Raw genomic sequence first — 26,578 nt, 5'->3', positions numbered from 1 at the left:
CTGAGAGATTTCAAATTGCATCAAAAGTTGAACCCAATGTCGCCTCCGGATGAAGGAGAAAATGTTGTGAGGTCATAGAGCTGAAGCTCCGACAGTAGCTAAGTTATTTACGGATAACTAATGGTCAGCAAAATTCTTTGGGCTGTGGCAGGTCTACTGTACTACCTAAAAGACGATGAACTGTGCCACAGGCAGATCTAAGCACGCGCCACATCCATGCTGCAGGGTCGCATGGGTACCTATTGCTCCATATTTTACCGCCATCGGCGGTTCGGCCGCGTTAGCTCCGACTTAAACATTCAACGCCTGTTGCGTGGCTTCTAAGGTAAGTTACAGGAGCTTCCGCGAAACCCTTGAGCTCTGTCAACACCATGTACGAGGACTCTTGGTATACGCTGATGCCCGACCTGGGCACCAGCAAGAAGAGTCACTCTAATAGCCATAGTCAGAGTCATGGCCACCGTCGCAAGGAGTCTCTGCTCCAACAACCCAATGTATGCCCCCCGCGAGTTGGCGGCACCCCACCATAGTTGTTGAAGCTCATAAGATGGGTTTAGGAAACAGGCCAAACACACGAAGCTGCGACGCCGTTGCCAAATGTTTACGAAGAAATCGAGGATACCGACACTCCACCAGAACCGACCGTCCTTCGTCGAGCCAGTTCCTATTCCGACTTCTATCGAGTGGTCAAAGAACAGCTGTCTAAAGACACACGACCACGACCTAAGAAGACCGACAAGCACAGCAGAGCATGGGAAGCTCTGACGCTTTCAGACTCCAGTCAGAAACTTGAAAAACACGACACTATCAGCCTGGACTCATACGATGAGCAATTGCTGGATGCTGGTCAGCAGGAATACTTGTATGCATACTGCATCATGCGAAGATGGCATTTCTACCAAGACAGCGCTGACCGATACTAAGACTATATCGTGACCAACTCACTGTCACGGAGCGTCACTTAGATGGCCTTATCGAAGATGCAAATGTTACGCTAAAACTCCTTACCGCCTTATCGAACTCTTTCGGCTCCGTCGAGGCGCAAACGTCAACTTTCCAAGCGCAATGCGAAGAACTTTTGCAGGAACAAAGAAGGCTGGAAGTCTTGGCCGACGAAGTCGGCACCGATCTTCATTACTATGCGTACCTCGATAATGTAACAAGACGTCTCAATGCGCCCGGCGCCAGCCGATTGGTCGATGATGCCTCTTTTGGAGAGATGGTCGAGAATATTGACGCCTGCATCGTCTTTATGGAGAATCATGTAAGAGTTCGTCCCATTCACTCTCAAGAGCAGATGCTAATGCAATTAGCCAACATACCGCGACCGCGATACCTATCTCGCACGGTACACTGCGCTTCTCACAAAAGCCCTTCATCTTCTTGAGCATGGCTATAAGACCTCATTGGAAAAGGTATCACCTGAAGTCGGACGTCAGATTATAGCTACAAAATCAGAGTCGGCTCGCCATGCGCTTGCGTATGGTCGTTTCCAAGAGATGATGCTGGACTCGTATGGATTAATACCCAATGTTCACCGCATTATACGCCGCGCATACGATTCTTACGGCCAGCGAAACGAGTCCTGCTCTCACTTTGAGACTTACGCAAATACAGCTAACAACATCATTCATACCCATCTCACGACACGAGACCGCGACTTGAAAGTTTTGACGCAATCTGATATCGCAGAGTTCAATAAAGAAGTCAAGAGCCTGTCGGCTGAGACAGCATCACGGAATTTCATCAAGCAATGCTTCGAACGCATGTACAATGAGGAGAATCTGTTCGTGAAACTCTTCGATCTGGAACCCATATGGACACAAGCAGCAGACTCAGTGTATCAGGCCATCAAACCCATCAACACCACCATTGCTCATCCTGGCAACTTGACGCCATTGGTGACTAACCTCCAAACTGTCCTACAGACTGCACCATTGGAGACGACGTGTAACGTGGTGGGCTTGTTAGCCAATGAATACTTTGGTGCCGATTTAGATGATATGGAGTCGCCATATTTCATCAAATGCAAGCAATACACCTCGCAACTTCTTGCTCATCATCTATGGCCCTTGACAGATACAGTTTTTGAGGCGGAAGTCACAAAAACGATCACAAAGGCGCCTGTTCAAGACGCTTCTCTCAAGATCGGACCTGTTGTCGGTGGCGTAGCATCATCAAATGCCCATCCCTTGGTCAAACAAGCCATCAAACTTTTGAGCATGTATGAGAATTGCATGCCTAAAGAAAGATCTGTAAGCGAATTGCCCTCTAGCACTGGATTTGGCTAACGACTTCGCAGTCGAAAAATAGTTCAGTTGTGTTCAATATTGTTCGAGAAACCATTCAGGTGCTCCAACGTGCAGAAGCAAGGATACAGTCATTAAAGGCTAGCACAGATCCTGATCTGTTTATGGTGAAAAACTTGCTCATCATAAAGAACGAGCTGGTTTCGTTGGAGATTGGTGATATCCGAAACCATGGTGCTTCTATGCAGCACTTTGTTCACATCTGGGACACCCTGAGCCCCCAGAATTGGGTCGGTTTCTTTTCCAACATTATCGGCGGCGGTCTGTGGTCTAGAGGCACACCCTCCGTGACAGCGAAAACCTTGACTGTTGAGGATATGAACGAGCAGCTTGACGAGTTACTGCGACAGTCTATCTACAACTTCACACATCGCTGGGGTACTCTGATGAACGACTCACAGAATAGAAAACCTGGAGTGAAGCCAATCGCAAAGGTGGAGGCTGAACTAGAAAGCTTACTCATGACTGCGTTCAGCAACCAGCCTGAAGTGGTTGGAAAACTCAAGGAGGCTATTGAGCAGCATGCGCAGGCGCAGAATGATGCCAAAGACGAGAAGCAAGGAGCGAGACGCTACTGAAGAGAAGGATATTGTGTGTGACAATAGAAGCGAGCATTGACTGATACAAAAGATCCGGACTGACGATCTTTGAATAATGAACAATTTCATATGCACATAATATGTAGCAACTGAATACTGATATGTCGGTTTCTCGCGGTTCTAGAGCGTAGATCCCGAGTTCCGGCTTTCATTAGCCCGAAGTCGGTGGACACATTTTCAATGGGCATTTTCAGTATGAAATTGTTAGAAAGGTACATCTTGAGAACGGCCCCCGGAGAAGATGCCGATAAGAGTGTCGGGGAATTACAGTACAGTATCCCCGATTTCCATCAGCGTCTGGCGGGCTCACCTCCGAACTTTGCTTGTACTGCTGTATCTCAACGCCGACAGTCCGGGCTCCGTTACCGGCTTTGTAATGCTAGCACGTCATTTGCCGAACGCCCTCCGCGATAAATCAACCCCGGATTGCGATATCGATTCGCGCGCTCTAAATCTGGGTTTCTTATCTTTTTCTCCCCTTTTGTTGTCTTATCTCTGGCGAGTTTCACCTACTTTCTTCGTTGCATTTTTGCTGTTGAGAGCTTCATCGCTAGCCGAGGAGAAAGGAAGGACAAAGGTGTTTGTGATCATCCCGCCAAATTGAAGAGATGGACGCTCTTGAGCTGGAGTCGGCCAAGCAGAGCCCGGCCATTGAGACGGCCAAGGATCTTTTCTCTGGCGCTGTCGGAGGAATTGCGCAGGTCTTGATTGGTATGTCGCGATGTTTCCTTCGTTCAGCTATTGGGGAGTTGGTCAGCGTAAAGGACAAAGAAGAATCCTCTGAGCTGGGGAATGAAGAAGAAAGAGCTGGCTCAAGATAAGCTTACCCTCCACCATGAAGTCGTCGCCAGCATGTTTGTTTGTACAACAGTACGAGTTCAACCCAATGGCTAACATTCTCACCTCAGGTCAACCCTTTGATATTGTCAAGGTCCGACTGCAAACTACAACACAATACTCGTCTGCCATCAACGCCGCTACCACAATCTACAAGAACGAGGGTGCCCTCGCCTTTTACAAGGGAACGCTTACACCACTCATCGGTATCGGAGCCTGTGTTTCCGTCCAATTCGGTGCCTTCAACGCTGCGAAGCGCTGGTTCCAAACTCGCAACAACGGAGCCGAACTGTCTTATCCCCAATACGGTGCCGCGGGTGCCTTTGCTGGTGTCTCCAACTCGGTCCTCTCAGGTCCCATCGAGCATATCCGTATCCGCCTTCAGAGCCAGCCTCATGGCGCCGGCCGTCTGTACGATGGCCCTGGTGACTGTATTCGCAAACTCGGAGCTCACAATGGTGTTCTGAGTGGCATCTACCGCGGTCAGGCTGTCACCATCTGGCGAGAGGCTTTCGCCTACGGTTCCTGGTTCACTGCCTTTGAGTATATGATGAACTCGGACGCTGCCCGCAACAAAATCGACCGCAAGGATATCCCCGCTTACAAGATTGCCCTTTACGGTGGTCTTGCTGGCGAAGTTCTCTGGCTTTCCAGCTATCCCTTCGATGTCATCAAGAGCAAGATGCAGACCGACGGCTTCGGTGCCAACCAAAAATACGCCACTATGCGAGACTGCTTCGCAAAGACTTGGCGAGCTGAGGGGGCGGCTGGCTTCTGGAAGGGTATCGGACCTACACTCGCGCGAGCTATGCCTGTCAGCGCGGGAACTTTTATTGTTGTCGAGATGACCATGCGAGCTCTTAACAGCTAAACAAAAGCAAACAGTGCGACAATGAGAAATGGAATCTGGTTGATATTTTGATGCAATGAAACGTATTGGGGGGGGGGGGGGCTCAATGGCTAGAACAAAAAGGGAAATGATATTTTGAGAAGGTCACGGAGGTATTCAACACGTGAGGCATGAGCGATAGGCCTTGAGGAAAGGCATCGAATGCATGATAATATACCCAATTTTAATCTATTTCGTTTTACCACCCTACGTTCTCGTTATTCTCGACACGACGCTGCAGAATGTTTCTTGCGCCTTGCGGTGATAACCCTTCAAGATGGAGTTCCTCGAGTACCTTGCGTGCCTCTTCGTTGTCAGTGAAGACTCGATCGCTGGCGTCCTTGAGTGTCAAGCCACTTGTCTCACCCGCTTCAACCGGAAGACTCAGAAGCTGCATACCCTCAGTCAAGTTATCAAGGACGGATGAACCATTGGGGATGTAGCGTTCGATAGTAGAAACCAAGGCAGCGCCATCGCGACGGAACTGGGCTGCACCATAAGTGGTGAACGACTGACGCATAAGGACACTTTGCCATAGATAATCTTGAAGCTTAACAAGGGCTTCGCGGCAGACGCGGCGGAACACTGCAGTTGAAAGAGCTCTGATGAGAAAGTCAAAGTTGCGCTGGAGGATGCGAAGTGGCTCATCAAGTTCTGGCGTAATAGCAAGCTCATCTATCACCGTGTTAGCTGATATGCTGTGAACAGTACGGCATGCGGACTTACCAAGGATAGCAGTTTCACCAACAGTTGTCCATTGAACACGGGTGGTGTATGCTCGGAAGGCTTTATTGTGCGACTCGACCAAAGCGCCAACGAGAAGTTCTTGAGCAGCCTTGCGTCGCATGTTATAGGCACTCGCTGTCTCATCAAATAGAGCCCCATCTTCATGTTTCTCTCCCACTGCCGTAGACGTGCGGTCCTTCACATCATCGTAACTCATGGTACTCGTAATGTTGTTGCCCTGGCTTGATCTATGCAAAGCTCGAGTCTGAAGTTCATCCCACAAAGAGACAAAGAACTAGAATGTTAGCTTAGTAAGATGAGTTTCAGGCGGTTTACATACCTCCTCGTTGCTCCAGTCTTTCAGAGTATTGACAATGTGATCAGCACTGCCAATCACTTTGCAGAGCACCTCGAAACCACCTGTGCCCTCAAGAACAGCAAGGTCTTCCTTATTCGCGGCTAGAGTGCGACCAAAGGTCGTAGACATGCTCTGATAAGCCTGAAGCGAGTCTCGGAGGCGATCGTGATAAGCATCCAAGATTTCAAGTTGAATGCCAATCAAGAAGCGAATTTTGTGCTTGAAGGTACGCACTCTCTCGTACTGACTTGTCACAGATCGCAGAAGATCAGTGACACGCACAGAAGCATATGTTGGCTTCATCTTGCCCTGGAGCGCATAATCGTAATCGATATTGCGAGCATCTTGAGACTCCATGATAGTGTTATATCTCTCAAGAGCGAAATCCTTCTCGGCCTTGAACCACGTATCAAAGTGGTCGTCCAGTATATGTGCGGTTAAGCCAGGCCATCCGTTTTCAACGTCGCCGCCGTCGTAGTTAAACTTGTAGCGAACATTCTCGTCAAATGCCATCAGTTGTGACATTAAACTACTCAGGAAGGAGGGGCTCTTAATAGCTTCGAGTGCTACTGATGAGGTCTTCTCCTTCAGCACTGGTAGTAGCGAGGTAATAAAGGCAGAAACAGGGTCGATATAAGCCAGGTTGGTCGCTGCAGCAGTGTCCCGGAACTTCTCTGCTAGCAAATAGCCCAGATTATCCCGGAAGAAATCTTCCCATTTCTCAACCAGTGCGATAAACCATGGGAGACAATGAGTTCCAAAAGGCTGGGCACCGCTTGTTGGCTTGTCGCTGAGAAAATGGAAACGAAACTCGGAGACAAAGATGGAGGCCATGATTTCAAATGGTAGCAACGTAACAATCTTGTCGGTGTGTGCTATTTCTGGCTTTTGAAGATCGATGAGCTTCTCAATGCAATTGATCCATTCTTCATCCATCTGCAAATGGGTGTTAAGCTTGGGCCACTTCCTCTGCTTCAGGACGGCCTCGAGTTCCCCAGACATGGTGGATTTGATCTCATCCCAAAGTGAAGCGGTCACACCTTCGGCATATGCGACGAGGTGAAGGCCCTCCTGGCCAGGTAGGCCTTGTAACTTTTGAACATGCTGTTTTAACTTGATGTATGGCTCCAATGAAGCTTTGGGGTTCTGAGGCAGAAATGATCTCGCTTCAGCTCTAAGTTTTTCAGCATCTTGCAAGAGAACAAGGTAGCTCTGGGCACGCTCAACGGCCTTGATCTTGTTCATAGGCGACTTGAGGCGTTCGATGGCTTGATCTGGGGCATCCGAGGCAGCATAGATCTGAGCACGAAGATCAATGCTCTCTTGAAGCTTTTGAAACTCTGCTATACGAGCAGCAAGTGACCCTTGGCGATCATCGGCGGTGCGCCGGGTCTCTTCGAGCACTTTCACAGCTGTATCTAGCTGTGATTGCAGCTGGTTTCGTTGAAGCTCAACATTTGCGATAAGTGTGTCGAGATCTTCGAGGTCGGAAGTAGACTGAAGCTTATCGTCCAGGAAGTCTTCAACTCGAATATCGAGCGACGTTCCTTGGTTATTGGCGGCTAGGGCTGCCATGTTATGTATAGTGGTTATGCGTCGGTGTTTGTGAGTCTCATAGCGCAACGTAGCTACTCTAAATGACATGGGAGTGTGCCCCACTAAATCCGATAGCTACATACTTCTTCTAGATACAAGTGATTCTGGAAGCTGAGATGAACTCGCATGATAGTTAAGCGCGGAGTGCAAAGAAGATTCCGGGCGGCGAAGGAATAGTTTGAAACGCCCGACACCGATTTCTGTCGAAGAGAGTCATGATTGAAGTCGATTGCGGTAAGTGAAGAGGATCTGAAATTCGCGGGTGGCTGAACGCCAAGCCTGGAGAGGTAGTCGGGTGGCTGGGTTCTCATGAGATGGGGGTTGTCATGATGGATATCACGGCTCTCTCGGGAGCATAAGCTCACGGCACGGTTACAACGGAAAGAGTTTACATATCATGTTGATCTTGTGCTTCTAGGAGAGGAGTCGTCGTCAGACACTTGAGTAAACAGTTTTGCATTTCATGTGAATTCCGATTGAACCGCGCAGTCTAAGTACAGAGAATTGCAAGGTGTGGTTTAATGGAAGAAGACAAAACTTCAATTCTGTATAGAATACATGTAGTCCCTCAAGCTCAAGGTGGTGCTGTCTTGATACGACCGAAACTTTGAAAACTTGGGTAGTAATTTTCGCCGTGATTCAGTGATCTTGAGTCTCTGTCCACACCGCGTACGGTTTGGCCGCGGGACAGCGTCGTTGGCTCCGACAGAGTGGATAACAATACGACTTCTTAGCTCGAGTTGGGGAGAAAAGACTCCATGATCAAAAGTCGGGGAGTTTCAAGCCAGTTCTCGCTTACTCGGGGTAAATGGGGCGAATAAATTGAGACCGGGTTGTGAATGGGATAACCGAGTAGATGGATCTCAGTCACAGAATATGCCCGAGCACGAGTATTCGAGTGGTGTACTCGGTACGTAGTCCAATAACTTGTCAATTGAGGCTATCGACGTACGTCACAGGGCCAGGACCGGTCCAGGCGGAGGAACAAATAAAAATCTACTCCGATGATACAACTGGTATAATATGAATAGGTCGATAGCCCGACAAAGTACGGAGGAGCGAGAGTCCATTCGAAACGGCGCCAAATCGTCATGACAACTGCATTAAGCTGAGAGAGGTCCCGCTACAGCTTCTATCCTTGGCAACCCTTGGCAAATCTGGGCGCTGACGAGCTCTGGCCGTATAGAAACGCGTCGACTTTGCGGCGAAGCGCTACGTAAGATCGTAGATCCTAGGGTTCAGGGATCAAGCCCAGGAAGTTGCTCATCTGCGCTGCTGCAGGTCCAATAACACCTTGCCTCTTACAGCTTAGCGCCCGATCGCGTCTAGGCATCTCCTTCCCTCTGCGGCGCCGGTTAGCGGGTTGCCCGGTGCTGAAAGGAGCCCCCCAGGCCCCCTGGCCCTGTCTTACCTGTCCCAGAGCTCGCCCAGCTGGCAACTGTGGCTCCACAAGTAAAACGTCACCGTCGCCAGGCCAACGCGAGTAAATAGGTGGCTGGTCACTACACCTCTGCATCGCCCACCGAAAAGTCCAGAGGTTGGTAGTTATCCCAAGTCTTTCCCAGCCATCGAATATCCGCCCAATTGTCTGGTATTGGTATACGAAACTGCTCCGACTAATTGACTGACTGACCGCTTCTCTCCTTTCCTTCTCTCCTTTTCTCAGGAGATTCTCTAACAAAACCAATAAGTCTTCACCCTCGTTAGCAGAACGTGTGAACTGATCTTCAAGGCTCTTGATTTATCGTGGCCAACTCTCAACTTAACTTGACTTCTTAACTTAACCTCCTTTAACAAGATCTCACTATTGCAGGGCCCGACTTTCGCTCGTTGTCACCAACCGTCGTCTTTAGCCCACATACATTCCAGTGTCCATTGTCTACCGAGACATCGCTTTCTCCCGCCCGCATTCCACCGCTTCTTCACCTTCACTTCGACAAGAACCAGTTGTTCCCGAGACAGATTGACTGATCCAGTCCAGTGGAGGAAGTTCGGGGTCGATCAAAGGATCGCTTCCAGAGTGTCACGCAACCCAGCGGTAACAGAAAGAGCAAGGAAACCAATTGATATTGGTCTTGAGGAACTCGTGTTCGTCGCTCCCTAACTGGGGGACGAGCGCAGACAACTCAGTTGTTTCCCGCTACTACTTCAACCGACAACAAGTTGAAAGAGTGTAGGATTAACATCATTCACGATGGGTTCCGGGACGAGCAGCAGCAGCAGCTCGTCCTCTAGAAGGCAAAAAGTCCAGGTCGGCTGGTATCGTAAGTTACTGTCTGATCTCGGGACATCGATCCAATGTCTCAGCTGATACAGTCCGCATCGCTAATATCCAATTTCACTAGGCTTCGTTCCATTCCTCGGTTATCACCATGTGTTGATGATCCTTATCGCCATCGCCATCATTCTATTATGTGAGCTATTTTACCCCTAAAACGAGATGACCTTCTAACAAAAACAAGCACTGCTTCTCGCTGGCTGTTCATCGTCCTCGCCACTTATCCCCGACATCTTCCTACTATCTATCTACTACAAGGACTACACAGCAGTGCCCGATACAGCCCAGGTCGACTACAACCTCCATTCAGCTATCGAGAACATCGCAGGTGACGCTTCATTGCAAGCTCGCGTTGGCTACTTTGGTATCTGTATCAACCCCGACGGTGGTTCCTGGCTGTGCAGCAACAATGCCACTGCACTGGCTAAGGAGGTCGATGTGGACCAAGATCCTCTCAACCTCATCTGGCTGGCTGCTCAATTCAAAGATATGATTGTATTCCCATATCTCATGTCAGTTTCAACTCCACGTGCACCGAAATCGAGCCACACTAACCTGATTCTCAGTATTATCGCCATCATCTTCGCTTTCGTCTGCCTCCTCCTTCTCGCGACCTTCCCCGGATGGCACGAGGAGACTGATTCAGAAGGCTCTGACCGCGAAGTCAAGCCTTTCCCGTCTCGTCCCGTCTCCCAAATTGCTCTTGCCCTGATCTTCGTCTCAGCCATCTTCGTCCTTGTATCTGTGCTATGGCAACATACAGCGTCCGTAGCCGCCTCGGTTATAGCCCAGGATTTCGGAAACGGAGCTGTCAAGAGTGGCGTGGGTACCAGCGCCATGGTGTTGGGTTGGTTCTCATTCGCCCTACTGATAGTTGTTACTATCGGTCTACTCATTATGATCCTCAGTATAAGCGTTCTCAGTTCGATGGTATAGGATACCTCGAATTCACCTGAGTCATCGCGGACTATTGAGGACTAAGGTTGTCGAATAAAAGTACATATGTCGACTATAATCTTCGACACGAGGATGGTAAGATCAAAGACGGTAAAGGGCATCAGCATCGGAGTTACGGAAATGATTTTGTTTATTTGAAAACGTTGAGCGATCGGTTATAATTTCGGTCTTTCAGCCTCGGCATGGGACGGCACATTCGCACCGTACCACGACGCTTTATTCTATTCATGACATAGCCTGATTCATGACATGATGAGATATCGGATAATCGATACGATGGCCACTGAAAACAGAGGCTCCTCGACCGAAACTCGGCATGACCATGAGCTGGAACGATGAAGCGAAACGAGGAACGCACATCTTTTTTTGCATATAGACTGAGGGACCACACAGAAGACCGATCTCTCAAGGTGAGAGACCGCGTGGGATGGATGCACTACAAGATACGATTTTTGAGACCACGAATAGGATGTGGTACGGGAATATGGGATATATGTCTTGACGTGTGAGGAGGAAATGGGAATTGTTTATCGACATGTATTATCAAGGCAATTTATTGTCGCGCGTTTGCGAAATCGAGGATTTGGGTCTGATTTGATCTTTGTTTGCATTACTGATCACTTTCCACGCATCTTATAGATTGACCTTGCGAGTGTGTGCGCACGAGAGAATGATGTTGGGGCTTGCGGCACCTTGAACGGACAGGATTTGATGGATGAAGATAAGGGAAAGTAGCTGTGCCTCTAATAGGTAGTAATGGGCCCCTTCTTCACCGAGGGTCATCAAGATAATAAATTGAGTTGCGAATATCTTGTTTGTTCTCGTGAGCCAGGTCGACACTTTGCATGTAATCTCATTTGACTACAGTAGGTAGACTAACTAGCAACCTTTATAAATCACTGATGAACTCAGACAGATACAGCACTTAGTAGTTGGTCTGTATATATCTCAGGGATGAAATGCCTTGAGTTTTGCTAATACCTTAACACTCGTTTTCTCAGTTGCTTCAAAAATCACCCATCATAGTAACGTGTCTGTTGAACCTCCTGTCTAACCTTGATATCTTTGCATGCTTATACCCAGAAATTCGACTACCACGTTGCATAATCTTTTGGCACACCATTATAATCCCTCACCACTTCCTTTCCCTGGTTAAGAGTTGGTTTCCGCGTTATTTGCTGATGTAGTGTTGATGTTGGTTGACTGATGGCTCGCCCCCTTCTGTTAGACCCCGGACGGAAAGTCTGGCAGTATGGGTTTATGTTCGTGGATAGGTTTTCCTCTGCTGGAAGTTCGACAGGTGTTGTGTTGATTTGGATAGCGAGTTTTTGGTCCATTGGCACCTCGTTGGGTCGATTTAGATGGCTCAATGCACCAACAATTGGAACCATATGGTGGGGAGAACTATCAAGCTCAGCAATTGGCGGTATCCAGCTGTAGTCAGGTCTCGTTACACCGGACGAGATGGAGGATATTGTTGCAGAAGACGAATTTGACCACGTGAGCTGCCCCGGATAGTGACCAGAGGGCATATGGTGGAGCTGAGACGCTGATCGTGTGGCTGCTGGAGGTCTTGAAAGTGAATGATGCTGATGATAAGGGCTTGAGATGCTTGGTGATAGACGTGACGGAGTGTAGTTGAGGCTTGCTCGCTGGCTAGTTTGGCTAAGATCAGAGACACTATCATAGGGGCTATGAAGTGGAAGATGTTGGTCAGAATCATTATTGGTGAAATGTGCAAGCCGTCTTTGAGATGGAGCCGTCACTGGTCGATTCAGTTGACCATTGTTGGCTGGCGCCAGAGGCGGTGAGTGTCTCCAGTCCAAGGGGTCTCCTAGAAGCAGACTCAATCCTGCGAGGGCCTCAGTATCGTAAGTGGCACTTGAAGTGAAAGATTTAGGTAGAGCTATGCTGTTCATGTTGACTGGGACAAGTTCTGGGAGTGACTCAGACGCATGCTCTATGTGCATCGTCTGCGAACTCGTTGATCTATGAAGAGACTGAGGTACTTGGAGCAAGGATTGAGTTGTTGGTGTGGCGGATTCTGCGTTTGTGTTGAAGACTATGGTTGGAGTTGGAGCATCAATAGACTGAACAATTTGTGGTTTCCTGGTAGAAGCTAGGGTGGCACATACTGTCAGATCATTGTATCAATCAAGTTATATGATGGGAATATTCAACTTGCCCGTTGCATCACCAAGAAGATCCCCTAGCAGCGCAACGTTATCAAACACTGCGGCTTCATCTCTTACACCGCACTTCTCCTTAACTTTCACGGGTTCAGGAACAGGAGCCAAAAGAACTATCTGTCTCAGAAAGTTCAACTCAGCGAGCACAGCGGCATGATGTCGACTAACAATAGGCTCCTGGCTCTTGAACTCACTCGCATCTACAAGCACCCATGCCATACGCTTCGAAAAGGTGGTCTTTCCACCTCTGTCGGCCTCAGGGCGGCATCTCTCGACAATCTCGCAGACTTCTTGAAGTCCTCTTTGAGCTGATTCGATAATGCTGTGTACGCGCTCAAGAACCTTTGGGCGGCGCTGAAGGAGATGGAGACACTCTTGACGTAGTTCTATGAGATGCTGAAGATCTGAGTCGCATGTTCGAACGAGCTCGAGACTGCGACGGATATCGTTCGGGACTTGGTCGTGGTCCAGCGCCCAGGTCAGGAGGTTGAAACTTGCATGTATTGCCTTGAGGGGGTTGGGCATGCTGAATGAGGACAGAGTGCTGTGTTCCTAGAAGTGAATGGTCTCAGTTAATGGAGTGCTCTGATGATTTTAGTGAGAAGGGCAATATGTGAGTGATGGTCGAGGTAACTATTGATTAATCCTTGTTGAGCTGCAGGTGATGAAAGGCGCGAGACAATAATCCTCACATTAGTCTTCCCCGCTCAGACAAGAAAAGAGAGAACAAAATCAGGCTGCGGTGTAAGTCTATTTCTGATTTGCACAATATCCATCCACTATCATGTTGCTAGGACCCATGTTGAGAGCTGACGCCGAATGTGATATTGAGGCATGTGGCTTGCATATCTAGAAGCAGGCTCTGAGAAAAGACTCAGCTCTCAGCCACTCACGCCCGAGCAAGCAAGACAGGTCAATAGTCAGATGCAATCCACCAGCTGACAATTTAATTGGATATGTACCGGGTGGGTGTGTGTCACATGAATTACTGTGTTGTGGTGTTGGTCATAGACTTGGTTCAAGCCACCTCCCAGTATGTCTGAAGGAGAATGGTACGCATTCACATATGTACTAACCAAGTGATTTGACTTACTCGAATCATGGCATATAAAACAATATATGTTGTTTATTCATGGATTGGAACGAACTGTCAGTCTCTTGTAAGTTCACTGTGTCATAAACACTCTCATTTCGGGACGTGGCTATAATTCTAATAATTTATGCCATACAGGACTACATACCAGCCCCTTTGCAGCTCATCAAATCCAACCATCCAATAAAAGACGCCCAATGACCAGAAGGTAGCAGTGAATGTGCTTCCTCTCCTCACAGACTCACAGTCTCCGGTGCTACTATCTCCTTGGGCGATCTATACCTCGTTCCGTCGTTTTGGCTGAGCCTTTCCAAGCCAGGACACACCACGATCCTACGGCTTTTTGTAATCGATGCACTGTTGCTAAAAACAAACCCCAAGTCACTCGGCTGCGATAGAACGACATAGCCCAGTTTGGTACACTCAAGAATGACAGCCTGCAGATGGTTCATCTGATCCTGTAGGCTAGCAATGTCTTGTGTAACAAACACCCCCAAGAACTGGTTTAGCTCATTCGCAAGAGATAGGGCCATAGGGGAAGCTTCTGTCACTGACACCGGGAGTGGTGTTCTCTCATCCGGGTTAGGATGGAGAAGCAGAGCAGAGAGAGTGCGCCACCTTGAACGCGCCAAGGTAATTGCTAAAAGTTTGATTAGCTATTTATCTAATCAGGCTCTGGGTTAATGTGGGAGTGTCTTACCAGGATTGTTTGCGTTTTCAGCTGAGTGGCTTCTTTGCGTCAGTGTTGCAACCTCTAGTGGAAGCATGGACAAGCTGCTGCCAGAATTGAAATCGAGGCTCCGAAAGATGACATGCGAGAGGACATGGCGGAGTCCAACTTGAGATGTCTTGGGGCTGAGGCAAATCGCAGCAAGTGTGTCTGCCTGCAGTCCTGACGCTTCTGGTGAGTAGCCAATATTGGTGAGGCTCTGAGCCACCTCAGCAGGGTCGGCCTGGACTTGGGGTCGACGGTAATAGTTCTCGACGTGCTGATAAATGAGTTCGGATAATGAGCGCAGCTCTGCTTGGAGGTCCTTGTCCGGAGTTGCCTCGAGAAGAAACTGGCTGAGTTCAGCATCGTGCCTCGACGATGAAACTATGACCTGTGTCCCATCCTTGGGTTCCGTGTATTTTTGATCTGCTAAAACGAATCCTTCGTTTGCTGGCTTGCCTCTCCGCCGTCTCCGGAAAAGTAGAAAGGCTACTATGAGTCCCAGAGCAAGGCCAGCAACGAGGCAGCCAATGGCAACTCCAGCGACAGGGCCGCCTTTGAGTCCATCCGGGGATCTTCCCGATTGATCTTCCTTGCCAGTTGGCTTTTCATCATTCAGACCTGTAGATGATGCGCTGGATAAGGTTATATCTTGGCTTGCTTGAGTTGTCTCTGAAGACCCCGTGCTGGTTGATGTTGGCACCGTCTGCGTTATAGTTTCTAAAATCACGTTGGAGATTGTTAGGCCTCCAGCAGGGGCTGTATTAAGGTCTTCTTGGACAATAGTGGACAACGTAGTGTTGAAGAGCGTCAAGACTTTATTAGTGAGTAGCACGACGGTTTCACCCAACACTAGAGTCGTTGAAGCCATCTTTGTGAGTTAGAGATTAAAATTCTTAAAAAGGCAAGAAATTCAGGAGACTGAGACGGGGCAGTCGTTGCTGAAAGGTGTCAAGGGCGATAATAAGAAAAAGAACGAGAAAGACTCGAAAGCTTTCAGGGCAGGCGTTGCTTTTAACCACCAGCAAAAGCCTCAGTAACTGCCATTTAATTGCCACCACCAAGTTCCTCTCCTGTCCTCTCCTCTCCGTCGAGGTCCAGCTAGCAGCATCCCTTGTCAAGCCACTCAGCACAGGGGAACATTGAGATGCATGTTTCATTATCAGGCTGAGTCCAAAGGCCTAGTCTGTCTTTTCCCAGCCGACCTGCTGCATATTGACCCGCACACCCTTAGAGGTGCGTCCAGCAAACCAATATCACCAAGTCCAGCTCCGACGGCTGAAAATAGGCCTATCGCATGGGCCACTTCCGAGCCTTGTCACGTTTCTGGCAATAAGGCTCTCAGATTATCGTTTGATTCTTCCTCAGTTGCTTCTACAGAGAAATCGAGCAGACTATCAAATGGAAGAGCAACCAGACTTGGCTATCTCTGTGGACCTTGGTACGACCTTTACGGGTGAGTAGCGTTCCCGCAAGTACCATAGAAAAACTGATCCGTTCTAGGTGTCGCCTGGATGAGGCATGGAATCCCTATCCAGGTCGTCAACGACTGGCCCGGGAGCGACGACAGAGGTGATCGAAAAGTCCCCACGACAATTGTATACAACGCCGATGGAAGCATCTCATCTTGGGGATTCATGTGTGCGGACGATGACCATGATACGAGCAAGACACGGAGGGACTTCTTCAAGATCTTTCTAGATCCAGAGACCCTCGACGCAGCACAGCATCAGGGTCTAAGCAACGTCCCGCAAAGCACTGCCCAGGCTCGCCAATTCGTGACAGATTATCTGAAGCAGATATATGCGCATATCAAAGATAGCATAGAAATGCGCATGGGCATAAAACATGTCGGTGGGTGGGACGGCATGGCCGTGCTGTTCCTCTTCAGTGCGCCCACGACGTGGACGAGTATGGCTATCATAAACACCTTCAAAGGCGCAATTCATGATGCTGGATTTGGAACTGGAGGCCCAAAACATTCAGCATTGGTTGACCTCACAGAGTCCGAGGCCGCAGCTGTAGCAACTCTCAAGACTGGAGCTATAAGTCTCAAGGAAAACAGCGTATTTCTGACCGTGGATGCTGGTGGTGGCACAACGGACCTCGCTCTGATGCGAGTTACTTCCACAAACTCGAGCTTTCCACAGCTTTCTCAAGTCGCTGCCGTCAGCGGTGTAGGTGTTGGCTCGTCACTTATTGATCGCGCATTCGCAAGACTTGTTTCGCAGAGAATGGCCGCGAATCCCGACTTCAAGCTTCCGGCTGATTTTGCAGCACGCATGGCTCGAAGCCAAGGATTTAAGAGCGTCAAGCACAAGTTTGGCGAAAAGGTATACATGCAACCAATATACAAAATCATGATGGAAGGTGTAGGATACGATGTGAGCCACGAAGGCCTCGGAGTTCAAGATGGACGCATGCTTTTTACCAAGTCAGTTACTGTCCCGCTACTAAAAACACTCTCTCTATTTCGACTTACTAAGTATGATTGATCCGCTGCAGGCAAGACATTCAAGCCCTCTTCGATGTTCATATCGAAGCAATCATGGCCCGAATTCACAAGCGACTTGACTGGTTAACCGAAAAAGGTCTTTCAAAACAAGTGGTAAGGCGCTCCCGTTTGAAGCTCGACCTGAGCTCATTGCGTATACAGGAGTATGTGATTTTGTCCGGTGGGCTGGGTAGTTCAGCCTACGTCCGTGAGGTTCTCCAAGAACACTTAGCCAAGCTGCAGCATCCAAATGCCCGAAACATCCTTGTTATACCCTCCCAAGACCCGCAACTAGTGGTCGCTCGTGGAGTACTCGAGAACAAGCGACAAAGGATGGAGTCGGGGAATAAATCCGTGCTCAGCACTTGGATTGCTCGAGCGAGCTACGGTGTAATCGTTCAGGAGGTCTATATGCCTTCACGACACTTTGATGAAGAAGTCCGACAAGATCCGTGGGACCCAAGTGTGAAGTGGGCGACTAATCAGATCCAATGGTTGATCAAAAAGGTATGCTTCAGGCCTTTCTTTTTGCTCACAGACTGGATTGACAAAAGCCCACAGGGAGATACCGTGGACCCGGACTCTCCGTTGGTCAAACGATTTGAAATCAGGCTGAAAGATGGAGACACTACACGCGCGTGGGACGCGGAAATTGTGGTGTCCAACAACGAGGCCGAATGGCTTCCTCGAAGCCTTAAACAAGCCGGCGTTATGAGACTTTGTTCTGTAAAGAGCAACCTCGCTGGCATCGAACAACACCAGCTCGTCCTCAAAGAAAAGCGAGGAACTTGCTTCCGGCGAGGACACAAGTTCTACATTTGTAGGTTCGATATTCGAGTGATTGTTGCTCCAGCAGACCTGAGATTTGAGCTCTGGTTTGGGGGGACGAAGTTCTCTGGCAATCACCAGCCTATCTCGGTCCAATGGGATGCAGCTAAAGGTTGAGAGACTAGGTGACGAAGATGGAACAAAGTGAGCGGCCTCATTCTAGACCACGAAACGCTGAGGAGATACCCCGGCTACAGATGAAAATTGTATGTACAATGATATATCCTCAGATGACTAGCGCCTTATAACCATACACTATCCTGGCCATTCTCCAAAAAAAAAACGCCTTTGTCGTGACTTCGACTTGCCCGATAATGAAATAGCTTTGCGACTCTTCTGCCTCCTTTTCAAAACTTCAACCTTCTTTGAGCAAGCTCTCAGTATAATGGCTTGTAAGCACGTGGTGAAATACCGTTCATGTCGACCTCTTGAAAGGATGCGCTTCGGTGTTGAGAACCCATTCGTCAAGGCTGATGACGTTAGGCTCTGAAAAGAGTAGATAATAGTACTTGAGAGTCTCGGAAATCCAGAAGCTCTCCATCTCGTCCTTCAGATTGTTCTCTGTGCCCATCACGTCTTCGATGGCGCTGTTGGCGAATTCGGTGCGTGTAGCGGCAATTGTAGCCTGGAACATCTTCCAACCCTTGTCCATCCAGGTAGTATCGCCAGTAATGCGATACATGTACCAAACAGATTCAATCGCCTCGGGTCTGTAACTTTACGTTAGGAGAGGCAACAAAAGTATTAAAAATGCAAACTTACCGAAGGATGTAATTCCGGTTTATTATATCGGTGTAGCCTGGAGGGAGCTTTTCTCTTTGAATCCTCGACTTGACGTACTCCTCGTGCGTCGCGGGCCTCTCCAGAGGTACGTCATCAGAAGCAGCAACTTGTTCTGCGTTTCTGACGGCATCAAAGCTGTCTACGGTGACAGGCTTCGGCGCGATGGTCTTTTCCGTTGTATCTTGGACAGCAGCGGGTTGGTTTTCTAGCTCGACTGGAGCAGGCTTGGCTTTCTCCGAATCAGTCTTGCCTGGATGAGCCTTTTCTGCTTCGGTATTTTCAGATCCGTCCTTGTTCAGCCCAATTTTCTGCTTGAGTGAATCGGGGAGCGTTGATCCAAACTCCGAATCGTCCTCTTCCATACTCCTATCCAGCTCAGGCATCGGGATTCCTGCCCGCTTGACCACCTTTGGGGGATTGACGACAGGCTCCGGTCCCTTATTTGAATCATCGGGCTTGTTTTGTTGGGCAGCGGCGGGAGCAGCTCCTTCTGCGAGTTTCCTCTGAGCCTCGCCGTCTGACCATTTCCTAAACTCACTATCGCGCCATTCTCTGTTAGGGTCGAGATCCTCATACCAACTCTCTTCACTGAAAGCACACTTTTCCAGGGCAGGGCAAGCGACCAGGTGAGCATATTCAGGCATTATCCCGGTAACTGTTGACTGATATGCCCACACGCAACCATCAGTGAGCTTTTTGGCCTTGTCGATATCCCCATCCCGACCAAAGATCTTACCGCCTAGTCCATACATGCCTCCAACGAAGCATGCGAGATGAGCCATGTCATAGGTCTTTAGCCATTCTGAGTCACCCCGGCTAGAAGTCGTCAACTTTCCCGTGAAGAACACATCCCAGCCGTCGTCTTTGATCATAGGTCGATAAAGCAACCATTCGTTAATCGCGTCGATGGTGTTCTCGTAGAGCGGGCGATACTTGGGTTCCAGACCATTCAAGAGCAAATATTGCTAAGTTTACGTCAGACAAAATTATCATGAAGAATGGTGAAGGAGCAACATACCTTGGGGAAATACTCGTAGGCTGAATCTTGGGCACCTCCCATATGGTAATGTCCGTAGTTAGGGCTACTTGAAACTAGACCCTGAGGCTTGCAATCCCAGTCTGCCGAAGAACCATCTGCAGCAAGAGGGGGCGCCTGTTGAGGCCCAGGTCGAGCCGGTGTCTGATCACCCGCTTTAGTTGCCTCATCGGTATCTACAGGAACATCGCGACGTTGGAGCTTGTCCTCCCAACGACTATCGGCCTGGGGGAGCTGTGCGGGAGAGGCTACATCTCCGCCCAGCTTCGTGGGATCAAATCCTTCAGGTTCCTTAGTCAGGTCGGCAGAATTGACTTGCTCCCGGGCCTCCTGGCTGAGGCTTTCAGTCCTAGTGGTAGCAGTCCTGTTGCATCCAGAGGCATCGATGCGTTCGGGGAAAAGCCCTGGAATATCAGTACCCGCTGCTTGCATCTCAATCAAGGCGTCGGTGATACGGTCAACAGCATCATAGTATTTGTTGGTACCCGTCAATTGAGCAAGGCGAGTGAACTCCATAGACAGAGTTCCAAGCTCAGCGATTCCAACAGTGCTCGCTCGGTGGGGTTGTGAAGCATAAGGCTCATGCCATCGATAATATAATAGGGGCATGCGGTTAGGCGTATCAAAAACGCCCATGAGGACCTCCGCAAGTTCGACGGCCTTATCCAGCAGAATCTTATACTGGCCAGAGGATCCACCGCTAACATCGTACGCAGCGATAAGGCCGCCCAAGTAGCGAATGGTAGTTTCAAAAACGGGAATGTCGTTACGCTCGGAATAAGTGAAGTCGACATTGGCGACGGCCTTGGCGGCTTCATCAAACTCCTCTTTCATACCAGCGATCCAAAGAGTATCAAGCGAATCGATGAGTGTCGCGCCCCAGCCACAAAAGGTGTCACGATACTTCATAGAAGCAGGCTTGAGTTCATCATGTGGGAATGCGAATTTTCGATAACCAGTCCAGGCCCGTTCAATTTCTGCCTTGACACGTTTCAATCGATCCAACCGGGTGGTACTTGTCTGTACGTCTTCAGGTTGGAAGTCGAACTGGATTCTGTTGATACTGGGAGCTGTGCCGGTTGGGACTGGTCTGATTGACTCAGGGGGGATAGGGAAGTTCTCCTTGGGCTTGGTCCAGTGAACCTTGGAACCATCAACGTTGACATCGGGAATATCAGGGTTGTCGGCCTGCTTAGGAGGGTCCTTGAAGTGAACATCGGGAATTTGTGGTGCACTTTGCTCCGCTGGCTGCTTGTGCTCTTCCTTCTTGTCGTCTGGCAGCGCAGCGTCCCCAACAGAGATAGGTTCATCGGCGACAGGCTTCTCTTCTGCCGGTGTATCGACTTTCTCTGAAACCTTCTCCGGCAATGCTGGTCCATCTTGAGGTACTGCTGGTTTGGGTTTATTGGCAGCGTTGGAATCCTGCTCGGAATCGGGAAGCTGGACGGGTGGCGGTACGACAGGCGGTTCAAAGGCTTCTTTCGAGCCCTGTACTGGGTCAGAAGCTGGCTGGCTTGGTTGCTTCACCGTTTCGAAGTGAGGAGACTGTGACCACGAATTCTGCATGAATCGATACAGCAGGAAGACCATAACCACAGCGACTATGGCATAAAATCGTCCACGCCGACGAAGTGGAAGCATTGCGATGGATCGTTGCTCGCCGAGGCGAGGCTTCTGGGGGGGCGATTAAGGCTTAGATAAAAGATTCAATTCGCACTGCGCCCTTCTATAAGGTGACGCGATGTTTCGCTAGAGGGGTCGCTTGATCTATATCGTCAGAGACTGTGGTGTCGCCTATGGTACTGAGCACATCAGCATTCCGTTTGGTACCAGACCAACTTGAACTGGCTTTCTTGTGCCTCCTTCTTTGTGTCGGGTTAGCCAAAAGAGGAAAACAAATAAGTCAAACTCCGACAAGAAAACGACGCAAAAGAGATGCAGATGGAGAAGACAAACAAGATAGCGAACGTTATAGGGTGTCGGGGGACAAAGACAAGAAAGGGCATTCTCAACGTGAGAGCTAGCAGAGGAAGGGGCCCGCCCTCCACCAAACTGACCAGGAGAATCCACATTTTAGTGGCATTGGTTGGCCAAAGATGAGGTAACGTCAGGGGCTTTATGGAGTCTAGCGTACACCCCTGGTGCTAACTTTAGTATCATCGCAGGGTCTTCCCGTTGCATTCCTGCAAGTTTAAAAGGCTCATTAATGAGCTCGTGGCGGATTGATATTGATTGTGATTACGTGCCTGTTTACTGTTGTATGCTGATATAAGGCGTCCTTTTTGGCTCTGAAACAATGTTGCTGTCAATGAATAACTCAGTGAGCACATCGTTGGGTTCTACGACCTTGATACTGCATCTGATTGAGTTAAGTTCCTGATAGTTAACTCGAAGCTACGTGGTACTGATCAGGGCCTAAATGCGAAACCGACCCTTTCCATTTACTTCTTCTCGGCACCGAGTATTCACATGTGTTTGTTAGAATCAGGATTAGTCTGTTTGGCTGTGCTCCGTAACTCAATTGCGTTTAAACTACCACCCAAAGCTTCTCACACGTGCATCCATTCCCAAACCGGTCATCCTGGACCTTCGGTCTCAACGGGGCCGTTACCGCGCCGCTTATGCTCCGTGTTCTAGATTTAACGGAGCCTCGACCTCCGATATCAGATTTGGTATTCCCACTTCTATTTCTTATCCACCTTGAGACATTGTCGTATAGTCACGAGGTAGATTTGATATTTCACAGGAACAGAACACACAATATACCAAACCACACAACGGGTTGCATCCATAATTAATTCAACGTATTGCATAAAGTTTATTGTTTTCAATCCTCCTATCTAATTGATATCCGGCCCTGGAACATAGATTTCTCCTCGATATTATAAAACATTACTATTGGCTGTAGTGCTTTGAATGCAGGAGCATATAGGGTATGCCCCTTGCTGTGTGCTTGTAGCTTCTTTGTAATAGAGTAGAGAAAGCTTACTGTAGTGACAAAAAAAATTAAATAGCAAGTCATCGTGGATAAGAATTCCTGATCTGTGTTCATATGAGAATCTTTGCTGTCTGAAATCGGATCCTGGTGATCCAAGTAATTGATATATTATTAATAGAGGTCTAGTACCTACAACAGTCAAAGAACAGCCTGAGATAGAAGTTCCAGCAGCATGGCAGCCACAGAAGTATATGATTCACCTTATACCGAACTCTTTGTCATTGAAGGTACTTTGGAGGGTGGGTTGCTGTCAACATCAAAGAATCTAAGACGTTTGCTGCTTATTTTCATCCGTCTTTGAACCAACTAAGGGCCATAAAATGTCAGGATGTCGCCCTTGAGAACCTCCCCAAGAAGGATGTGATTGACTTGTTGATATTTTGACTTATTTAGAATGATCTTCTAGAATTAGAGAACGAGTATAGTAAGGCCAGGAGTAATGTTAATAATGTCTTGTTCACTATAGATTAATGGATCACGCGTAGTAATACGTAACGCGCTATTCATTAAATAGAGAGCAAGATAACTCTAAGACTGAATGAGAGAATTGGATAAAGCATCTAGATGTAGAGATTAATCGCTCTGTCCTACATTTGCTAAAGCAGGCAGGTGATGAAGCAAATTTAGGTAAGGACACTCACTATACTGGCCCCCTTCTGAGGGTGACCATCAATATAGAAGTGAACCAGTAATGCAACTTGTGTAAAGTATTGAGAGAAAGAGATTATAAGCACGGCAGATATTGCACTCCTCTATAGAATTATCAACGTGTAAAATCAGACTCACGGTGCTCAACGGGGACTAAAGAGCTTGAGTATAGAAATTTGGGGTTACCTCTTTACCTTAATCCTATGAACATGAAGGTAAATAAAGATACGTTCTTATAATAATTGCCTCTATCCCCTGTGGCTTAGTTGGCTAAAGCGTCCGACTGTTATTAAATAGACAATCGGGAGATCGGAAGTTCGAGCCTTCCCGGGGGAGACAATATCTTTTTGCCAGTTAGAATTACATTAAGTAATAAGAGATCTATTTAAATACATATTTTAATTTTATAATTGTAATAAACTATAAATAGAACTCAACTAAATAGTTCTTTTAGTGTAAAACATATTTACTAGCTCTTGGCATATAGTAAATAGAGGTTGTCAAGTTTTAGAGGTCAGATAAGTCTAGGTATCATACAGATCTTCCAGCCCCTTGGCCAAATACTGCTCCTCCCACTTTTCAAGTCTATGTTTTCAGGATAAGCCAAGTTTTCCATTTTAATCCTTGATCATGCTCCATCTTTCATTATGATTCTTTCCCTTTATCTTCGGGGCATGCCACGTCCACGACCCCGCAGAGCACGCTGCGCAGCACCTGGCGGTAGCTGGCCAGGAGCCTGAGGCTTAGCACTCTCCTCGTTGCGGATAGTCTCGTCGACTCCAAGGATGAGGCAGCTGGCCTCGGTGGCAGCCTGGATAGCATTGATCTTGACAAGAGCGGGCTCCCAGACAAATTGCTCCATCATGTCAGTAACGCCCTCGTTCTGGAAATCAACACCAGCCCAGGTCTGGCCCCTTCGGTGCGCAACACGGAGCTTGTTGAGAATATCAGTGGCATCGAAGCCAGCGTTGTCGCAAAGCTGGCGGGGGATGATCTCAAGAGCCTTGGCAAAAGACTTGATAATAGCTTGCTGCTTGGTGGAGATGTTCTTATCAGCGAACTGGTGAAGGTATGCTGAAATCTCCATCTCAGCAGCACCGCCGCCGCCGACAATGAGATGGTTTCGGATGGCACGCTTAACGATCATGATGGCATCGTGCAACGATCGCTCAACCTCAGCAATAAACTGCTCAGCACCTCCGCGGAGGACGAGGGTGCAAGTCTTGGCCTCGGGACAGTCCTCGAAAAAGTTGAAACGCTCACCACCAATCTGTCGCTCCTCGAACTTGCCGCAGGAACCCAGATGCTCGGGCAGAATATCGGAGCAAGTTGATTGAACAACAGCACCAGTAGCCTGGACAACACGCTCCATATCATCAGCAGCCACACGGCCAGCACAGAAGACATCTCGATCAGCGAAAAATTGTGTGGCCAGGTCACCAATGGGCAGCTTGCTGAGCACAACCTTAGCACCAGTCTTGTAGACTGCTTCAAGCTTCTTGTAGATAATCTGCCACTCCGCATCGACGATTGCCTGGTACTCAGAAACCTGCTCAACACGGACCTCGGCGTTGTCCTTCTCTGCCTTGAGCTCCAGCTCGACGTTCAGGCATACGATCTTGGGTTGCTCGAAAGATTTTGGTTGTTGTTCGAAACCGGCATAGGAAAATGTCTTCTTGAAGGCGACACCGTTGACGAAGAGAGATTCAGTCAGGGAACCGCCAGGGATCTTCTTGATGCCGATGAGTTTCTCGTTGAGGTCGTCCTGGTCAAGGGACAAGACAGCATCAACAACCACTAAAATCAGTTAGCTCGATGACCAAGCATATGCACATTGGTGCTTTTGCGTACTCTTAGTGAAGAATGTAGTATTTCTCTTGATCAGCTTGCTTGTCATGGCAGTAGAAGCCAGCTTGATAAGAGTATCACGGCGGTTGCCCTCGTTTGTGCTAACGGCAACCTCCTTGATCTTGTTGACAGCCATCTGAGATGCCCTCCTCAGACCCTTAATGATAATCTGAGAGCTGACACCCTGCTCAACATGCTCCTTGACCTCCTTCAGGATCTCGCCGGCGAGGACAACGACTGATGTGGTTCCATCACCAACTTCGGCGTCTTGCGATCGGGCAATATCGACGAGAATTCTTGCGGCAGGGTGGACGATGTCAAGAAGCTTTGACCAGTTAGCAAGGGAACTGGAAGTGAATGGACATTTTGTCGAGCGCCTCGAACCTTCATCACGGTGGCGCCATCGTTGGTGATAGTTTGTCGGCCATTCTCATCAACCATCAAAAGGTCACCGCCGTAAGGACCTAGAGTGGACTTGATTGTAGCCTGGACGGCGAGACAAGCATTGATATTGGAGATTATCTGTCCCTTGCCCTGGGAAGTATCGGTTCCTGTAGGAAGGCGCTACGGTCAGTTATCTGTCGCGATCATATTTGCTGTCGTTGCGTCTTGTTTTTATCGTCTTCTTTTGGAGATGCCCCCTAAGAATCGAGGGGTGAAGCGGGCTGGCGGTGGGGTAAAACGGACCTTCCTTGAGGACGATAATCGTCGGCGTTTGGCCTCCGAAGGACATTTTGACGGTGATTGATCGACCCGAATCTGAATAGAAGAGATCACAGCCGTGTATAAAATATGTACAGGCTTAAGTTTCGCTCCGTCGTCGGTTGGTGGGGGAGGGAAACATGTTGGCGGGCTCAAAGTGGGAGGAGCTTGTGATGAGTGGAAGCTTCCAAAAAAAAATGTGGCAGCCTTCCACTTTCTCGCTTTCTCATCATGCCTTGTCCCAGTCGTGCACGGGGCATTTTGTATGGGAGTTAAGGGTCTTGTCTCAGCCAATCAGGTTACTGCTTTTGATTCGACAACCAGCCTCGTATCAGCTCATGACTGACAACTTCCCAGTACCTTAGTACCTATTAATGGTACTACAAGTAACATATAACCCAGAGTGTCAATTACACATGACTTACGTGGTCTCCTATAAATTGGTATCTCGGCCATCTAACAAAGATTGAGTTGTATACCGTGGTTTCTACCCAAACTCCACTCCTGGCATAGACTAACAAAAAGATATCCACAAAGGACAAAATAACACCAGGTTTCAAAAGAAACTCCCCCGGGAAGGCTCGAACTTCCGATCTCCCGATTGTCAGTTGATAACAGTCGGACGCTTTAGCCAACTAAGCCACAGGGGAGAAGCTGATTGGTTGAGCAGGCACCTCCGTGATAGCATCTATGGTGGT

General features: G+C 48.6%; 9 protein-coding genes and 2 non-coding genes across 11 annotated transcripts; 5 read left to right on the top strand and 6 right to left on the bottom strand.

Annotated features, from left to right (window-relative positions):
• Positions 1-371: 371 nt before the first annotated feature.
• On the top strand, positions 372-2,887 carry FPRO_06240 (uncharacterized protein; the record flags this gene model as incomplete). Its single annotated transcript, XM_031228868.1, has 5 exons — positions 372-494; positions 558-862; positions 925-1,264; positions 1,314-2,255; positions 2,303-2,887. The coding sequence occupies 5 exons, from the start codon at positions 372-374 to the stop codon at positions 2,885-2,887; spliced, it is 2,295 nt and encodes a 764-aa protein (XP_031079162.1).
• A 629-nt stretch (positions 2,888-3,516) lies between these two features.
• FPRO_06241 (uncharacterized protein) lies at positions 3,517-4,616 on the top strand (the record flags this gene model as incomplete). The annotated part of the gene is made up of 2 exons (XM_031228867.1): positions 3,517-3,619; positions 3,817-4,616. The coding sequence occupies 2 exons, from the start codon at positions 3,517-3,519 to the stop codon at positions 4,614-4,616; spliced, it is 903 nt and encodes a 300-aa protein (XP_031079161.1).
• Positions 4,617-4,833: 217 nt separating this feature from the next.
• On the bottom strand, positions 4,834-7,293 carry FPRO_06242 (uncharacterized protein; the record flags this gene model as incomplete). The annotated part of the gene is made up of 3 exons (XM_031228866.1): positions 4,834-5,309; positions 5,361-5,655; positions 5,701-7,293. The coding sequence occupies 3 exons, from the start codon at positions 7,291-7,293 to the stop codon at positions 4,834-4,836; spliced, it is 2,364 nt and encodes a 787-aa protein (XP_031079160.1).
• Positions 7,294-9,508: 2,215 nt separating this feature from the next.
• On the top strand, positions 9,509-10,528 carry FPRO_06243 (uncharacterized protein; the record flags this gene model as incomplete). The annotated part of the gene is made up of 4 exons (XM_031228865.1): positions 9,509-9,578; positions 9,660-9,728; positions 9,777-10,104; positions 10,159-10,528. 4 exons carry the CDS (start codon positions 9,509-9,511, stop codon positions 10,526-10,528), a joined length of 837 nt encoding a protein of 278 aa, XP_031079159.1.
• A 1,112-nt stretch (positions 10,529-11,640) lies between these two features.
• FPRO_06244 (uncharacterized protein) lies at positions 11,641-13,263 on the bottom strand (the record flags this gene model as incomplete). Its single annotated transcript, XM_031228864.1, has 2 exons — positions 11,641-12,668; positions 12,735-13,263. The coding sequence occupies 2 exons, from the start codon at positions 13,261-13,263 to the stop codon at positions 11,641-11,643; spliced, it is 1,557 nt and encodes a 518-aa protein (XP_031079158.1).
• Positions 13,264-14,064: 801 nt separating this feature from the next.
• Positions 14,065-15,414, bottom strand: FPRO_06245 (uncharacterized protein; the record flags this gene model as incomplete). Its single annotated transcript, XM_031228863.1, has 2 exons — positions 14,065-14,471; positions 14,532-15,414. 2 exons carry the CDS (start codon positions 15,412-15,414, stop codon positions 14,065-14,067), a joined length of 1,290 nt encoding a protein of 429 aa, XP_031079157.1.
• A 530-nt stretch (positions 15,415-15,944) lies between these two features.
• Positions 15,945-17,982, top strand: FPRO_06246 (uncharacterized protein; the record flags this gene model as incomplete). Its single annotated transcript, XM_031228862.1, has 5 exons — positions 15,945-15,999; positions 16,047-16,977; positions 17,049-17,151; positions 17,200-17,544; positions 17,599-17,982. 5 exons carry the CDS (start codon positions 15,945-15,947, stop codon positions 17,980-17,982), a joined length of 1,818 nt encoding a protein of 605 aa, XP_031079156.1.
• Positions 17,983-18,280: 298 nt separating this feature from the next.
• On the bottom strand, positions 18,281-21,325 carry FPRO_06247 (uncharacterized protein; the record flags this gene model as incomplete). The annotated part of the gene is made up of 3 exons (XM_031228860.1): positions 18,281-18,575; positions 18,628-19,613; positions 19,667-21,325. 3 exons carry the CDS (start codon positions 21,323-21,325, stop codon positions 18,281-18,283), a joined length of 2,940 nt encoding a protein of 979 aa, XP_031079155.1.
• Positions 21,326-23,581: 2,256 nt separating this feature from the next.
• On the top strand, positions 23,582-23,666 carry tRNA. Its single transcript is given in 2 exon segments — positions 23,582-23,619; positions 23,631-23,666. It is a non-coding gene; the product is annotated as a tRNA-Asn (tRNA).
• Positions 23,667-23,991: 325 nt separating this feature from the next.
• On the bottom strand, positions 23,992-25,911 carry FPRO_06248 (putative CCT7-component of chaperonin-containing T-complex; the record flags this gene model as incomplete). Its single annotated transcript, XM_031228859.1, has 4 exons — positions 23,992-25,127; positions 25,182-25,503; positions 25,563-25,729; positions 25,866-25,911. 4 exons carry the CDS (start codon positions 25,909-25,911, stop codon positions 23,992-23,994), a joined length of 1,671 nt encoding a protein of 556 aa, XP_031079154.1.
• A 535-nt stretch (positions 25,912-26,446) lies between these two features.
• Positions 26,447-26,530, bottom strand: tRNA. Its single transcript is given in 2 exon segments — positions 26,447-26,482; positions 26,493-26,530. It is a non-coding gene; the product is annotated as a tRNA-Asn (tRNA).
• Positions 26,531-26,578: the final 48 nt, after the last annotated feature.

The sequence above is a fragment of the Fusarium proliferatum genome (assembly GCF_900067095.1).
Source record: "Fusarium proliferatum ET1 genome assembly, contig: FPRO_scaffold003, whole genome shotgun sequence".
NCBI classification, from domain to species: Eukaryota; Fungi; Ascomycota; class Sordariomycetes; order Hypocreales; family Nectriaceae; genus Fusarium; species Fusarium proliferatum.
The sequence above is the reverse complement of the archived record's forward strand: the minus strand, read 5'-3'. Positions and strand labels throughout refer to the sequence as shown.